This window comes from Gouania willdenowi, chromosome 5, assembly GCF_900634775.1.
Source record: "Gouania willdenowi chromosome 5, fGouWil2.1, whole genome shotgun sequence".
In the NCBI taxonomy this organism is placed as follows: Eukaryota; Metazoa; Chordata; class Actinopteri; order Blenniiformes; family Gobiesocidae; genus Gouania; species Gouania willdenowi.
Genome location: NC_041048.1, coordinates 18,065,548 through 18,082,842, shown reverse-complemented (window position 1 = coordinate 18,082,842; position 17,295 = coordinate 18,065,548). Strand labels below are relative to the sequence as shown.

The 17,295-nt window shown below is 36.8% G+C and overlaps 1 protein-coding gene across 4 annotated transcripts in view; it reads right to left on the bottom strand.

Moving 5' to 3' along the window:
* cacna1da (calcium channel, voltage-dependent, L type, alpha 1D subunit, a) overlaps positions 1-17,295 on the bottom strand; it is an 87,312-nt gene that overhangs the window by 29,400 nt on the left and 40,617 nt on the right. For 3 of the 4 annotated variants that reach the window (XM_028447007.1, XM_028447008.1, XM_028447009.1), the window contains exons 11-22: positions 15,056-15,143; positions 14,365-14,391; positions 13,792-13,952; positions 12,611-12,836; positions 12,305-12,512; positions 7,893-8,013; positions 7,712-7,799; positions 7,603-7,633; positions 7,370-7,524; positions 7,146-7,275; positions 1,725-1,784; positions 1,587-1,646 (exon numbers count right to left, since the gene is read on the bottom strand). In XM_028447007.1, the coding sequence (XP_028302808.1) occupies positions 1,587-1,646; positions 1,725-1,784; positions 7,146-7,275; positions 7,370-7,524; positions 7,603-7,633; positions 7,712-7,799; positions 7,893-8,013; positions 12,305-12,512; positions 12,611-12,836; positions 13,792-13,952; positions 14,365-14,391; positions 15,056-15,143 (1,355 nt within the window). The remainder of the gene's footprint in view (positions 1-1,586; positions 1,647-1,724; positions 1,785-7,145; positions 7,276-7,369; positions 7,525-7,602; positions 7,634-7,711; positions 7,800-7,892; positions 8,014-12,304; positions 12,513-12,610; positions 12,837-13,791; positions 13,953-14,364; positions 14,392-15,055; positions 15,144-17,295) is intronic. The other variant, XM_028447010.1, reaches the window with a different exon arrangement.

Below are 17,295 nucleotides of genomic sequence, written 5' to 3'. Positions count from 1 at the left end.
ATAGGTTATTTATTTCAGGCTCAGTAATTGTGATTAATTGTAATTAAAATGTAGTAATTGAGAACATAATTGTAATTTACATTCTGAGGATAAAAAAAAAAATAATACTCTACTCTAAATGTGTTTGGAAAAAATGCTGGTCACTGTAATCGTAATTCAATTGTAAATGAACATGGATAATTGAAAACGTAATTGTAACTGCACAATGTAATTGACCCCAACCCTCACACACACACACACACACACACACACACACACACACACACACACACGCACACGCACACGCACACGCACACACACACACACACACACACACACACACACACACACACCCACACACAAACACACACGCACAGTAACAGTCTTTTCAGCACATAAACATGTTAAATCTGTAAACTAAACTGTCTTGCGGTCAAACACACACTTTGTCACACTCGTGTTGATCACTCTGATTCGGGGTGGCGGCTCAAAGCAGTAAGAAAAGGTGCTAACTCTAACATCGCCACCCCCACGGCCCATTTTACATGAATGTAGTAGTAAGTCATTCATTTCTCAATCCACTATGGAATGGGGCAATAAAACATGCATTTTTCTTGCCATGAGGGGATTCAGAACTTGTAAGCGCTCTAGTGATAGTGATTGGAAAGTAGAACTGGCCTTACTGTCACATTCATGTGGACCGTCTTCCTAAAGCACATTCCAGTGTGTTTCTTTCTAATACTTTAGAATGGAAGGGAAGCAGCTTAGAGTTTAAACTTCTTAGCAAGCACAGAAGAAAACCAGCCAAAGTAACTTTTCATCAAATAATAATAGTAAAGGATATGGTCTGTTTTTTTTTCTTCTATTTTTATGTTATTTTGAGTGCATGTAAATGTGGAGCTCTGAGTATATTGCAGAGAGGAGATCGCTAACCAAGAGCACTTTAAAGTTAAGAGTTAAACAGAGTGTTATTGGGATGTTGAAGCTGAAATAACTGCAATGAAGAAGAGCCCAACATTTCAATGCACTCAGTCAGGAAAGGCAGACTGAACCATGCTCAGTGGGAACATGGTTGGTTTTCGCCCCCTCTTTTATGAGTATTCTATAGAGGAGTCAGTATGAGAGGGATGGCGATGGCTTTGACCGGAGTTGATTCTCTTCATTTGAACACCACCACCATCTTAAATAGAAACCCAGCCTCAACTTCAGCCAAAGCCCTAACAATGTCTGAACAGTCGGTTAATATTTCTGCATCACACATTGGGTTGCATTAAAAAAAGTTCCCTTTCTGCATCATCAGAATGACTTCAGGGATGGCTGCCTGAATGAGATGACACCCTTATGAGTAGAATGTAATGTCAATGTGATGTTTCCTTCCCCCAGCAGGCGCTCTTTGCTCTGTGTAATTTAAACAAATCTTTGTGTGCGTGTGTGCAAAGTTGAGAATCACCAACTCAAATGTTAGCATTTTAGCTTTGTAAAAGAGGTGCCATGAAGATAAAAAAGTAAACAAGAGAAAGGAAACAAACAAGCCAGGTTGTATTAAGTGGCAGGTGACACACAAGGAGAAAATGCAGCAAGGCTCTCGTTGTCATTTAAGGGGTTACCTTCAAAATGATCTCAAATGTAAACATACTAGTGAAGACATAATCTGCATAGCCTAGGACCTGGAAGGCAACGAGACGTTTGCAGTGTTACTGGGAAGTGGTTAGTCACAGCACGGACAGGGGACACAAGACATTTACCTTCAAAACGATCTCAACAGTAAAGATAGCGGTGAAAGCATAGTCAAAGTAACCAAGTATCTGCAAAAAGCAACGTAGATGTTTAACAAAGACAGTTCATTGTGCAGCTTTGTAATTCATTAAAATAGACTTAGCATATTTCATTAGCTGCACAAAGTTTTTAAAAAGAAAAAGAAGTGATTTTTACTTACTTGAAAAATAAACAAACACCGACGATGCAAAGAGTCAGTACAGTGAAAACAAGCACCGCACTGGTGTTTCTGCTTGTTTAAGCTCATGAAATTACATTTCCTGAAGCGCACACGATCCCATGATTATTATCTGCACTATTTAGCACAGATCTAGATTTTTTTTTTGTTTTTATAATTTTGGTAATCTAATAAACAGATCAGCAGTTCTCATCTCGTGGCTGGTGACATATAAGCAGATTGTGGACAATACAATTACCTTAAAACGTGTTGATGTTTGAAGATAATAAAACCACATGTATGTGAAAGTTCTCAGCCAGATTACAGCAGTGGTTTTCAAACTTTTTTTTGTTTTCTGTTCTGAAACATGTGATTGCATTATTTTTTTTCAGTTTTGAAGAACAACAGTTAAACTTTAACTGGATTTAAACATGACTACTTAAGGCACCCTTTAACTGTTAAAGGGTACCTTAAGTAATCATGTTTAAATCCATCGTGTTTAATGTAATTCCAATAAACAACTTTTTATTCCTTAAAATTAAACCGATGGGGAGCAGCCATTTCTGGCCGGATGGTGACATAGATACATTGATAGAGAGGCAGAGTTTACATTAGCAACCACCTTCTCTCTTTGATATTTCTCTAAATGTGCATGTTTGTAGTGCATTTCTTCACATTTTCTTAATATTTGTTTTAATTGATTACAACAGACAACATAAGGATGTGTGGTGCAGCCAATTTGGATGTTCTTGCATCATTGGAGCAGTCACAGATGCAGTCGGCTGCAATATTTACACTGTGTGTGGACCAGCAGTGGCTAGCTCTACATGATAGGAGCAAGGAAGAGAGAAACGTAGAAGATATTGACCATTTCTAATTCTTAATGATTTTTTACATGTTTTCTATGTTTTCATACACTTCAAACTGTATGTTAAGTACAATAGAGCAGTGTAAAATTAAACTTGGGCATTGCGCTATTCTAATTCAATTCAATTTTATTCATATAGGACCATTTACAACAATAAGTCATCTCATAGCGCTCATCACAAAATATAATTCCTTCATTCACTTTTGATATCGTGATGCACTTTAGCACTTTTAGCATTGATCTTAACATCCTGATTATATTTTATCGTCTGAAATCAAAGTGTATATCTTTTGTACTGTATACAGTACATATTTAAAACTTCTTCTGTTTGTACTTTTACTGCAGTGTTTAGATGAACTTTGTGTGATTTGGCTACATTTGTCAACCAGGGAACTGAAGATGGAAATCAGCTCTTGAAATAATTTTGCACATTTACATGTTAATGTTTAGTAATGTGCATTGTCCCTTTTATTAAAAAAAAGAATTACAAAAAAATATTGTAGTGAATCCGAAAAGAAAAATCATGCCAGTTTTCTGAAAGGAACTTGTGACTTTTATTACCCGACTAAACTTTTAGTATTATACATGATCTTTGAGCAGAGCTTGAAATTAAAGTTGAGTAAAGGTGCCCCTTAAGGGGGCAAAAATAAAAAAAAATCGGTTTAGCTGGACATTTTGGCACCATGCACTGTAGACATGTGTATAAATACTAAAAAATGGTCAACAGCCAACACCTCAAATCTGTACGAACACTTTACAGTGGGATAGCTCTACAAAACATCTCTAACACGCCTTTTGGCCACCTCAACAATTTTGTGGCTGCAGACATTACTTTACAATGTGTCCTCATTGCAGACGACATTTAAAACCTGTGTAGTTTTATTACTCATTTAAGTGGCCTTACCTAATGCATCCATCATGCTTTTTTTTTTATATCTTTTTTAAAAAAAAATTTTTTATTACAACATGATCAGGATCACTGGAGTTTTATTTATTTGTAGCCACATTCATGTTAGCAAAGTTTATCTTTGGGTTGAGCATTTTCTTATGAACTTGCTATGAAATGCACATAGTGTACATTTGTGTACGCATTCTTTATATATAAATGTATAAATTATTTTAGTTAGAATCCTAAGAACCTAATTATTGCCTTGTGATGAGCGGAATGGTGACTGACTGTCCCAGGGAGACACCAGGTGAGAACCACTGATCTGCATTAAAACAGCAGTAAGCTTTTAAGTAAAAATATGAAACTGATGTTAGAGATGAACAAATCATATTTAGATTTAAGTTATAAATACCTAAATTAATTCAGTTGATTTTAATCTTTAAAAAAACTTTTAATAAAATCCTATTTATTCCCTCCAATTAAAGAATAAATAAAATCTGTAGCAGTAACTGTTGTTTAAAGTACTTATGTCACCATTTTTAATGTCAATGCTAAATTAAACTATACATCGAGCCAAAATAGTGCTTCCTCAATGTTGAGGACGGGCTTCATTTTATTCATAACCATATAATACCACATGTTATGCAGGGCAAGGATCTGGTCTGACAGGCAAGTGCGGTTTTCATGTGAAATCGTCTTCAAATGGTTAAAAATCTACAAATCGCAAAATAGCAAGATACAGCATTTAGAATGTAAAGGCAAAATATTTTTCAGTGACATTATAGGCCCCTCCCACTGATCGCAGCCTGTTTTTTTTCATCAGCAACACTATTTTGAAGTCAACACGTCATATCGTCTTTCTGCTAGCGCTGTTAGCATCGGACGCCAATAAAAGCGGCGCCCTCTGAGAACGCAAGGCATGATGGGTAATTTTCACATTGAGTCTTGTTTAGGGATGGACAGTCCTGGACAATCATGTGTATCAAATATGAAGCAGTTTCAATTTTGCATTTGAGAGTTATATGCATTTCATTTTTTTTCTGTGACGTCATGAACTTTGACCCCCTACCTATCGTTTTACTGGTAGGTGGTACAGCTTCGGTCCAAAGAAATAAAATACTCCACTTGAGATGAGATTTACAGAAATGTAAGCATTGAACTTGTACAATAAATATTTGTAGGGATTTGGAAAATTTTGTTTTTTGACACTTGACGCGACCTTGACATTTTGGCACCAAAAAAGGTTTGCAGACCATTCTTGGCATTGCCCCTATGAGATGACATACATGTCATTACTGCTGCATTAATAGCCTAGGAGGACATTTAGGACAAAGGAATAATAATAATTCCTATGATTACAATGTATTTGACAATTTTCAATTGCCAAATACAATAACTATAATTGTAGTAGGCCAAGTACAGTAACTTTACAGGCTCTTTCAAGAATCAAAGATCGAAAAGCTGCCGGAAGCAAAAGTTATGTTTAATCGACAATTACTTCCAAACAGAAAATTGTTTGGCATTTATCAAACCGGATGTTTGCATGATTTTTTTCTTTGGAAAAAAAACTGATAATAGAACATATCAAGTAAAAAAAAATGGTGACATAGGGACATTAAAGGTACAACGATTAAAGTAACACAAAATGCTAATACACCAGAGTGTATACCTTATCTTTCAATATTTTAACACTTCATATATGATTCTTACATTCTTTTGAATTGTACCTATTATGATATTTTTAAATTCAATATATGCAGAATGCAGAAATTTCTTGGTGACATCAAAATCAGTTGGTTTCTGACTTTGAATATTTCTAAATTTACAAATGTTCAATCTCAGACCGGGAGAAAGTGGCAGGATGATTGGTTTGTTAAACACTGTTGCTGAGACACACATTTATGGTCTGTATTTCAATTGTCACATTTTACATAAACCCATGTGGGCCTGGACACTTATCTTTAGAAAATAAAACATGTTGGGTTAAAGACCCCATGTCCTGGTTAAAAAGTAAGTTGAAGTAAGTCAAACTTTGCGTTTCCTTTGAAAAACTTTCTGTTATAATTTGAAATATTTTGATTACAGTAAATGAGCTAAAACATGCAAAATTAAGTGTATGGTATTTTCCCGTCATTACAATAGTACCGATTATACCAACAGAAGGCTAAGTTGTTGCTTTTGTTGTGAGACTTGGAAGCAGGGGTGTCAAACTTATTTTATCTCAGGGGCCACAAACAATACAATGTGACCCGTAAAATAGTGACCTATAGAACTCTAAACTTGCGTCTTTATTTTAGTGCAAAGAAGTATTAACATATTGTATACTGTTGTTAATGCCTGTTTTAATCTATCCTTTTACAAAATATGTTTTAAAAAAGAAAAGAAAATCATAATAACATAATTGACTGTACTATACCTCAATTGATTTACACATGCACAATAAAATTACCATTTTTTGTTTTAACTTCAATTGTTTTAAATAGGCAAAAAAGGTCAACAACAGATTTTTATATACAACATAAACATTGTGTTTTATCCTTACTCTCACTGTATTTGACCACAGGGTCATCGCTGTTATTTTATCATTACTTTCTCATATTTGGCAAATTCACTCTCGTGCAGGGGTCACCAACATTTCTGAAACTGTGAGCTACTTCATAGATACTGTATAGTCTAAAGGGATACCAGTTAGAAAAACACTTCTTAAATACTAGATTTTCACAATTTCACTTTAATTAGCGGGTAAGATAATAAGGAAGGCAATAACTTAAAAAGTAGGAAATGTTGTTGTGTCAACATGAAACACTTTATTTCTCTTAATTTATGCAATTGTTTCATTTTCATAAAATTTTATAGAAAATCCACCTTGCCTGTTTAAAAAAATGCATTTTATATATATTATATCATATATAAAATACCACTGACCATACACCAGATATGCAACACTTAAAAAAGTGAAAATAAACATTTTAAGATTGTTCATTTAATACTAAAACGTTACTAAAACTTTATCACGTGTAGCAGTATTTAACTTTGCTACGTAAATCAACTACATCTCTCACATGTACTTATTTATCTTTGATGTTTAAAGGTGCAGTCTGCAACTCTTATAAAAGTGATTTTTTGTCATATTTGCTAAAGCTTTCACTATGTAAGGACAGCTTTACGTCAAACTAGCAGTTTGTGTGAAAAAAAAACAGGCTCATTGAGTCCCATCTTATGTTCCTGCAGCCTTTGGCAGATTGCCAGAATGCACCGCAACTGAGCAAAAAGAACCAGATTTTTTATGCAGCTATTGGTGACAAGAACTCCTGAGGGCACCTTGCATGGTTCATGTGGGCTACCTGGTGCCCCCGGGCGCCATGTTGGTGACCCCTGCTCTAGCGGGTCGGTTCTGGCCCACTCGCCGCATGTTTGACACCCCTGCTTTGGAGTATATTGTGTTGGGGATGTCAGCAGGGGGCCTGTGGACTTACAATGTTGCGAGCGGAGAAGTTTCGAATCGGGTCCTCTGCAGCAAGTGAGACGGAGCTGAGCATGATGAACACAAGGATGAGGTTGGTGAAGATGTGATGATTGATGAGTTTGTGGCAAAACACCCGAAATCTGAAAGAGAAAACCAAACAGACGTGTCGCTGTCATTGTGTAACCTGTACTGTACTATGTACATGTGAGGTCATACAGTAGATGCTCCACTTACGGGTTTGTGTTGCTGAAGATAAAGAAGGCACTTCCCTCCGGGATAGGAATGATCTTCTCCTTTTTCACCAGTTCGGAAATGGCCGGCCGCGGTCCTGATGGGACTTCTGGATCCTCTTCCTCGCCTGCGGTGTCATCGTTGTCCTCTTCATCATCCTTATAAAGAGCACAGAACATCAATTATCCTTTGGCAAACTGCATTAAAAATGTAGCTTGAAACTGAAGCTAAATCACCTTGTCATCTTTATCATCTTCCTTTTTATCCCTGTAAGACAGAGTGAAGTTTTTTTTAATATGATGTGCAGTCTTTTTAATCACACAATGAACAAAGGGATGTCCTCACCCTTTTTTGTCTCCTTCGTCTGTGTTTAGAGACTCTGCATCCGCCAAGTTGTCCACCGCGATAGCCAAGAACACATTCAGAAGGATATCTGATCAAGGAGTTCAGGAAAAGAAACCTATCTCTTTCTTTTTCTTTCTCTCGCTCTCTCTCTCTCTCTCTCTCTCGCTCTGTCAATGGATACAGTTTCCACAGATGAAGAGGATGATAAAGTAAAAACACACAATCATCCCAGAGGAGGAAGGACCTCCATACGCCATGATGCCATCATACATAACAGCATTCCAGTCTTCTCCTGTCAGGATCTGGACAGATAGCAAACAGGTCATCCACCATAAGATAATGGTTGCGTCCAAATTGTCCCTCCTATCTCCTTTAGTATCCACTTTTCCTTAACCCTGTGGATGGCGTCACGGGGTTAAGGAAAGGAATTAGGAAACTTCCTAAATGACTTAGGGAAAGACGATCATGTTTGATATGTCATTACAGAATCTCTCCTGGTCAGTTCTGGTCAAATTGCCCTAAGCAGGCCAGATACTATCGTATTGATAACACTTACCAAGGCCTTTCTCAGAGGCTCCGTCATTGTTATGGTTAGCGCTATCAGCAACATACAAAACCCTGAGAACACAGAACAGCTACGCATTAATGGGACGCTCACACTGAAAACCTCTGAAACCCAGACCATTCTGCCTCCAAAAGCCCTTGACTAAATGAACCCTGGTCCACATTTGACCAATAAACCCTTCAACTTGACTCCGTCTCATTTCATTCAAAACCGCCACAACTTTCATTGTACACTTCACAAGGATGTATTAGTAGGAGTGTACAACAGCTTTTGGATAAACTTACTCGTTCTACATTATCTGAGGGTAAAAGGGAGACTCTAGAGGGCAGTATTACAAAAGGAGAAGCGATGAAAGCTCTGACCTCACTTGCCTCAGGAAAAACACCAGGTCGCGACGGTTTCCTGATGGAATTTTTAAAAGCATTTATTCCCAAACTGATAGGACATATGCTCTCAATGTTTAATTATGCCATAGAAACTGATAGACTCCTAGATTCATTGGAGCAGGCATTGATAATTGCAATACCAAAACCAAGGAGGGATCCTAAACTCTGAAACTCGTACAGGCCTATTTAAATTTTACCCAGTGAATATAAAATCTTTTCTAAAATCCTTGCTCTACAACTTGAAAAAGTACTTCCTGACATTGTCCGCATAGATCAAACAGGATTTATTCAGAACAAATCATCAATAGACAATGTACGATTATTATTTAACAATATTCACAGCTCCTTGTCAGACCAAAACCCATGCATTGCTGTATCACTCCATGCGGAGAAAGCGTTCGACTGTGTAGAGTGGCAGTATTAACTGCTGTATAAACACCCTACAGCACAAATACAAACAAACGAAGACATCTCAGCCAGATTTGTTTTATCACGCAGCACTAGACAAGGATGTTGCCTTTCGCCTCTACTATTAAGGTCATAGTCATAAGGTCTAACCCAGCGATTCATGGTATACAAATTGATGAATGCACTCATACTTTGTCTCTATATGTGAATTATATATTAGCATACCTCTCAAGTCCAGATGAATCAATCCCAGCTTATGGACACACTGACAGAATATGGTCAAATATAGACTATAAGACTATGGCTATAAGATTAATATAAATAAAGCGTTGACATGCCTTTGAATATCAAAGCTGAAGCTGACCCTACTGGTACTATGTTTCAATGGCGCCCCAATCACATTACCTACCGACTTCAAATTCCAAAAGAAGAGCACAATACATTCTCCCTTAACTACACACGTTTACTAAAAAAGACAAAAGAAGACTGTAAGAGATGGAATGCTTTACCTTTATCTTTAAGTGGGCGTATTAATTGTATAAAAATAAATGTATTACCAAAATACTTGCATCTTGTCCAGATGCTACCAATTCCTGTCCCCAAGCTATTTCTTAAACAACTCAGTCAGTGCATCACATAGTTCATATGGAGAAACAAACCCCCCAGGATAAAGATGACGACTTTGCAAAACCCTTTAGAAAGAGGGGGATTGAAAGTCCCTAATTTTGAGCGTTTCTATTGGGCAGCACAAATTAGAGCAACATGGGCCTGGCAAACAGAACAAGTCCATTCACCTAAGTGGAAACAAATTGAACAGTCTCATTTAACAGAGTTGAAATTAAAATTGGTTCCATATCTCAGCTAGCTAAGCTTTCTTTTAGCAACAACAATAAACCCAGTTATTATCCATACTTATAAGATTTGGCAACAGACTCGGAAGAAAAAGGACTGCATTCAACCTATGTATGACAAATCCCTTTTCCACTACAACCCCTCTCTACCTGAATCCCTAAAGTACGGTATTACAAACCTATGGTTTAAAAAAGGTATTACAGCATTTGGAAATGTGTTTAAAGATGGAACCCTTCAGACTTCTGAAGAGCTCTCATTTCAGTATGAGCTACCCCAAACCCACTTTTTTAAATACCTCCAGGTTATCTCTGAACAGGGCGGCCATTTTCAACCATTAAAAGAAACACCTTTAGATAAACTTGTGCGTAATAAACAGGGAGTGAAGAGGTTTATATCCTACTTTTACTCAGGAATTTCTCAGGTTATAGGTATGTTAAAAAGTGAAATGTAAACGGGAAGAAGACCTGGAGTGTAATTTTGAAGAAGGGGAGTGGGAATCATGGTGTACAAGTAGTCAGTGTTTTTCTTTTAATTCTAGACATATAATTACGCAATTTAATCTTATTCATAGAAAATACTATTCCCCTGACAGGCTACATAAAATAAAGCTTCATTACTACCAGTTTTGTCCAAAATGGAAATCAGGAATAGGAACGTTGGTGCATATGTTTTGGACTTGCCCTTGTCTTAATTCATACTGGATGTCTATAATCAAAGTGCTTAATGATGTTACAGGACTAACCATTCCAGCAGAGCCAAGAGTAAAGCTCCTAGTCGACACATCTATGCTGAAAATCAACAAAAACCAACTAAAATTCTTTAGAATAGCCCTCATCACGGCTAACAAATATATAGCAATGCATTGGGAAGATGTATTACGACCTACATTTGCTAGATGGACGACTGAAGTAGCATCATGCATACCAAGTGAAAAGATTACGTACAATCTGAAAAGTAAACTTGGAGAGTTTCAAAAGATCTGGGGTGGCTTTCAAACACATTTTGACACAAAGTCCACAATGCAGTAATCCTTTTATCTTTAAATTAGTATTATACTCCAATGTCATATAATTGAGAAGAATGTTTATTCAACCATTGGTACTGTTTCTAGCTTGATTGTTATTGACTGTAGTTTTATTTCCTAACTCTCACTGCTATTTACTCCTGCGCTGCAACAGTCTTGTTTATGTTATTGTGTTGTTGTCAGTTTATTTTATGATATACTGAAGGCTTGCATTTACTCTTACTATTTATATTACTCTTATTCCTTTTTTTCTATCTTATTTTTATCTGAATTGGTACACACTGTATGAAGGTATGGTCGGACCTGTAGGGGTGGGTGGTGTGGGAGGAAGAGAGGGAGGGATGGGCTGATCTGGTATCTGTCTCCTATGTTTTTGTACATTGCCCTATTCAGCTCTAGGGTTGTTATGCAAAAAACAAACAATAAAGATATTGTTGAAAAAAAAACCGCCACAACAATGTTGTTTTGACAATCAGACGCACTTCCACTACGTGATGAAATAATTTGATGGCGGCGAAGGTAAGTGATGTCTGCCGTGGTGAAAAAACTACAAATTTCCGACAATGAACAACTAAAAGCACATTTATAACACTTTCCCCTTCACCTCTAACTGCTGATATAATCTCAAATATCACACGGTTTGAATGTAAATCAAAGGAAAAGAGGCTACCAGGCTACGAGGAACAAACATGAAACTAAAAGAACGTTACATCGCACTCACCTTGCACTCAGAAATCAACATTAATCCTAAATATGTATGATTTTATGAAATTGTTACATTTATGCAAGATATAGGCCTACATAACGTTGTAGCATACAAATGTACAAAGCATTCCTTGGTGAATGATATATGTTGAATAAAACAATGTGGCTAAAAATATCTCTGATTGCTTTTTCTTAAATGACAGAGTGCTCTGTTTTGTGTCAATTATAATCTGATAATATGGCTTTCATATAATAAGATATTAGTTTTACATTATTTAAAGTTGCTCAAGGCATATTATTGCATTGGTAACTTATATGATCTCCGTCCCTTTTCGGTCTTCGTGAGTTTAAATGTTGTCGCCGCAAGAAATTGTGGGGCAGCATTATCTGGTCTCCTTTGGTAACGAATGCATCAGTGTTCCCGAGGCTAAATTAAGTTATAAAGGAACCATTAAGCCTCCTTTCCTTAGCTTTTAGAGAATTGGAATATTCCTTATCATGGCCGCCACTTAAACACTTCCGAGGGTTAAGGAAAAGTTGATAGGAAAGGAGATAGGAGGGACTATTCGGACTCACCCATAACAACCTTTGCTGATGAGTAAAACAGTCATCATGGCTAGTAGTGAAATGTGCATCATGAGCATCATTTATACCTGAAACACAGTGAGGAGGGCTTGGGGAAAGTTGTCAAAGGTGCTTCTTTTTGTCTGCGTTTCATCAAAGTTGAATTTCCCACCAAACACCTGCATGCCCAGCAGGGAGAAGATGATGATGAAGAGGAAGAGCAGCAGCAGTAGGGAAGCGATGGATTTCATAGAGTTCAGCAGCGACGCCACCAAGTTACTGAGCGACTGCCAGTGTCTGAATAGAGGGTGACCCAAAGAAAGCAGGAGAGGTTGGAGATTAATTGAAAACGCCAGGTACTGTTAACACACACACACACGCACACTGCACTTTACCGTGTGACCTTGAAGATCCTCAGCAGGCGGACACAGCGGAAAACAGAGATACCAAGGGGAGACATGATTTCCAGCTCAACCAGAATGGTTTCAGTGATGCCTCCACACACCACAAAGCAGTCAAAGCGGTTAAATAGAGAAACGAAGTAAGCCTGTAGCCCAAGACTGTACATCTTCACCAACATCTCACATGTGAAAAGGGCCAGCAGCACCTTATTAGCCACATCTAAAAGACAGAGAGAATTAAAACACATTTGTTTACAAGAGAAAGTAATAAAATCAATTAAATACAACATGTTTCATGACATAGCAGAATGAGCTTGTTGGAATAAAATTTGGGGTGAAAATGTTAACTTTTGTAACTTTTGTACACGCATTATGGGAATGTTTGAGGGTTTCTTCTTTGTGGATAAATGTTGTAGACTTTATGGCTAAGTGGTTAAAGTACAAAATTCCTAGATCGCCAAAACTGTGTTCCCTTCAGAGACAGAACTATGGTTCCTTATGCGAAAAAGTTTAGTTTAGGGTATTAGAAACTAAATGACTTTTGCCAGGATGATTCTGCAGTGTTGGAAAGAGACTCATGTTCTCACATTGAATATTTGGAGCAAAAACAACATTGGGTGCAGATGTTGCAAAATTGTGTGATTAACAAACAATGTGACATCCTTAGTAGATGAGTTTCATGAAGGGAATGTCAGACCATGTGAATATATTGAAAAGCTTTATGATGTTTGGACACCTGACACCGCACAAAATGAAAAAGACTTGTCTTATTTTGTCGCCTACCTGTTTATTTTTTTTCTTTTTGAATAATTGGAGGGAAAAATTTGCTAACTGTGTCTTAAATCTTTGATAGGAATGAATGACCGAAATGTTTGTTTCAGGTATGCAACATAAGGAGCAACATGATTAAAACAAAACAGACCCGAGCAATGAAGTTTACACTTATTTAACGCTAATATAATACCCCTTTACCAAACTCAAACACTCATTCCCATCTTTATTATACTGCTGATGAAAGATAATGTTTAGACTATGCCAAGTTTAAATACAAATATGTGTAGATTCCAACTACTGTAAATGAACAAATAAATAAATAAAGGTAAAAAACCACACATTTTTAAGTACTTCAGTTCTTTTTTTAAAGTGATTGTGCATTTCGTGAATTTCTGCTCTACCTTGCACTTGTGTCAGCCACAGAGGCTGGTCGTAATGCTCTGATGATATGGTTAAGGTGTTGAGAAAGACCAAGATGATCACCAGCCAATAAAAAGGCACCGACTTGACGGCTAGGCGACACTTCCTGCGGCAGAATCTGTTCCAGCGGCGCCAGCGCCGACTGCAGGGGGAGGGGTTGACAACAGTACAATTATTGACAATTCAACAACACATCTAAAGATTTAAATTAATACTAAATCTTAGCTTAAGGATTTACAATGAATACATATAAGATTGATGGACTTTTTAACCAATATTTCCATTATTGTATAAACTTTGTATGTGTAACTTTGAAAACCAAAGGTTTCCTGCTTGTGTATAGTTTGTGCTTTGAGCAGTTTTCAGCAAATGAGCAAAAAAAAGCCAAGGCAAGGCTCGGTTCACTAAAAATAACCCCATGGTACATGCTGACTTTATAAAAGCTGTTCATTTATCATCCTGAGTGAATTCTCATTATAAATACAGTAAGCAGGGCGCTATGCACACAGAAATCTGTAGCAACCAACAGATGTGAGGGACACAATTATACTGACCTGAATTTGGACTTTGAGATTTTTTGACTGAAAGAAAAGAAAAAGTAGACATTTACAACTCTTGTCATCTTTGGACAATTAATGTACATTTGACCGTTCTCTGTAACAGGATAATAATGGGTTTTACCGACCAACTTGGAACACATCGCAATTCCTTTGTATATCTAACTTTGCATATTATTTCTGTGTATTTACACTGGTTTTACTTCATCTTTGTTTACCTGCTTATCTGATATAATTTTGTTGTTTTGCTAATTTTATTATTATTATCATTTTTGTGTATATGTATGTGTTTATACATAGTATGTATACAATTGATTGTTTTTTCTTCATTTATTCATATTTGTGCATACAGTATACATATTATTGTGTGTGTGGGTGTGTCTATATGTGTTGGGGGGGTATATAGTGTGTGATGTTTTTGTGTTTGAAAAATAACAAAAAATGGGTTGTAATGTACCTTGAGAAGAATATACTCTATGTAAGAATATATGTGAAACCCAATAAAAATACTTTAAAAATAACAATATCGCACATAGTAAGGCTGTGGAGGAACATTATTATTTATAGATGAGAAAACAAAAAAACGAAAAAAATTATCAGCAGGAAGTTAATCAGGACAAAAATAAAACAGATTGAGCTACTGACTAGATAACGTAGTTCAGTGTCTATATTTGTTGTGCTTTCTCACCATAGTGGTCCACAACATGGTGTCTTCTCATCCTCCGCGCCCTGAGTCTCTGTGTTTACAGACTCGGTTTCACTTGCCGGAGCGCTTGCTGCAGCACAGATGAAGCAGACGCATACATCAATCCAACATAATGAATATGATTTCATGCTTAAAACAGAAAAAGAAAATTCTCCAAGAAGACATGAAGCATTGCATCTCGAGGGAGAAACAGTTCAAAACAAGAAGAAAAATCTGAGTGTGGTTTTGTTACACAACAGAGGATGAAACTCAAGTCCGTAATGTTAATCTCCGTAGTCAGGCTTTGACTCCAACACCACCTCATAAAAAGAAGAGGTGCTAAGTGCGGCCGACAGCATCACTGTCATCATTAGCATCGTTTACCCGTGCTGTGAGGGATGTGACACGGGACAGGGACAGGACAGGCGAGAGGACAGCTGCTCTGTGAGGGCTGACTGATGAAGGAAGAGAACATCAGAGGAGGGAGGAGGACAGGACTGTTTTAAAGCGTCTCTCACACGCTACACTCCTAATCCTGCCAGCAGTGTGGAGGCCTGTGTGCTCAGGCACTCGGTGATTAGCAGTGTGAGGTGTCTCCGTGCTTTTACTCAGACGAGTGAGCGCGATGCCTGCTTATGCTCAGTTTTATGTTGACGTGTTGGCTTTGATTCCTGACTGCTTAGACAGCTCTGGAGTTGAAAAAAAGTGCTGACTGCGGGAGTAATAATCTGAGTTTATCCCTGTTTCCTGTTTTCACAGGGCTCTGGTTTCTTAACTCGGGCATTGGAAGAAAAATAGCATTGCAGCTGTGATCATACTGTCTGTCCACCCCATATTATACTGAGTGATGATTAAGAAATTGTAAGAAATTCTAAAAAAAGTGACTTATTAGTAATAATAATAGTAATAGTATTAAATGCAAATTTAATATTTTCTTACCATTCTGACTTAATTTCCTCTCATTTGTATCTTTATAGTCATCTTAAAACACACTCCTACTTCACAGTGATCTCTACTCAAATGTGTTTTTCCAGTGGCACATTATCGCCTGACAATGTTCTGCGGAGAACGTTCATACTTTCAAGAACAGGCTCAAGACCCACCTTTTAAAATGAGCTTTTAACTCATTATTTATTCATTTTGGGATTGTTATCTTTTATGCTTTTATAGTTTGATGATAATTATCTTTTATGTTGTCTTTTAATCTCTTATTTTCTTTTTATAGTTATAGGATTGTTATCTTCTTGTTTTTAGTATTTCATTTTGTTTTTATAGTTTTTAGGATTGTTATCTTTTATGTTGTTTTTATAGTTTTAGGATTGTTATATTTTATGTTGTTTTTATAGTTTTAGGATTGTTTTCTTATCCCAGTGTTTCCTCAGAGGGAGCCCTTTGCACTAGGGGCTGCGATGGGCCTTGGCTCCAGTGGTGCTGTACTGTGGCCCTCAGTGATGATCGGGGCTCTATCTCAGGGCCCTGGAGCCGCGGTCTGTGTCCTGCTCCTGGTGCAGACGGCTCCTTGTGATGTCTCCTTACTTAGATCCTATGTATCCACTATCCAGCCATGTGCCATTGTCCTTGTTTTAACCTGTGTGTCTGTGTGCAGTGGACGGGGTTTGTACGATGTAGATGTTCTGTTTGTTTGTAAGGTTTTAATGATGTAAAGCACTTTGAATTATACTGTATATATGAAAAGTGCTCTCTAAATAAAATTTGATTGAGTGATTGTTTGACAAATATCTAATTTAGAAATAGTTAATAAATGCACAATGACTAAGACTACATTACATATGATTAACATTATTTATCAACTACTAAAAGTGAATCCAAACCAGGTCCACCATAACTCGTTATCAGGCTTTCTGTACAGCTGCATGATGATGCCATCATTAGATTCAGGTGTGTAGGAGCAGGATAGGAGTTCTGTTTTGTTTTTAGTTATCATTTCTTTTTTGTTTAGCTTTTTTAATTTAAATGTTTTCGGTTGTAATGTTGCATGAATGTACATTTTCAACTTGTAATCCCCTTGATGTGATTTGTTATTGTACAGAAAAAACAAAATATATGATAATATGATGTAAAATAATTGAGAAATTTGAGTATTAGACTGCAGCTAAAAATAATTTTGACGTCTAAATAAAAAAAGAAAAAAAACTCAAAATCATACTCTAAGGATTAGTTATGGTTACTGAAATACTTGAATTTGTTTGTTCTGTCACTTTTTATTTCTCAATTTTTTTAAT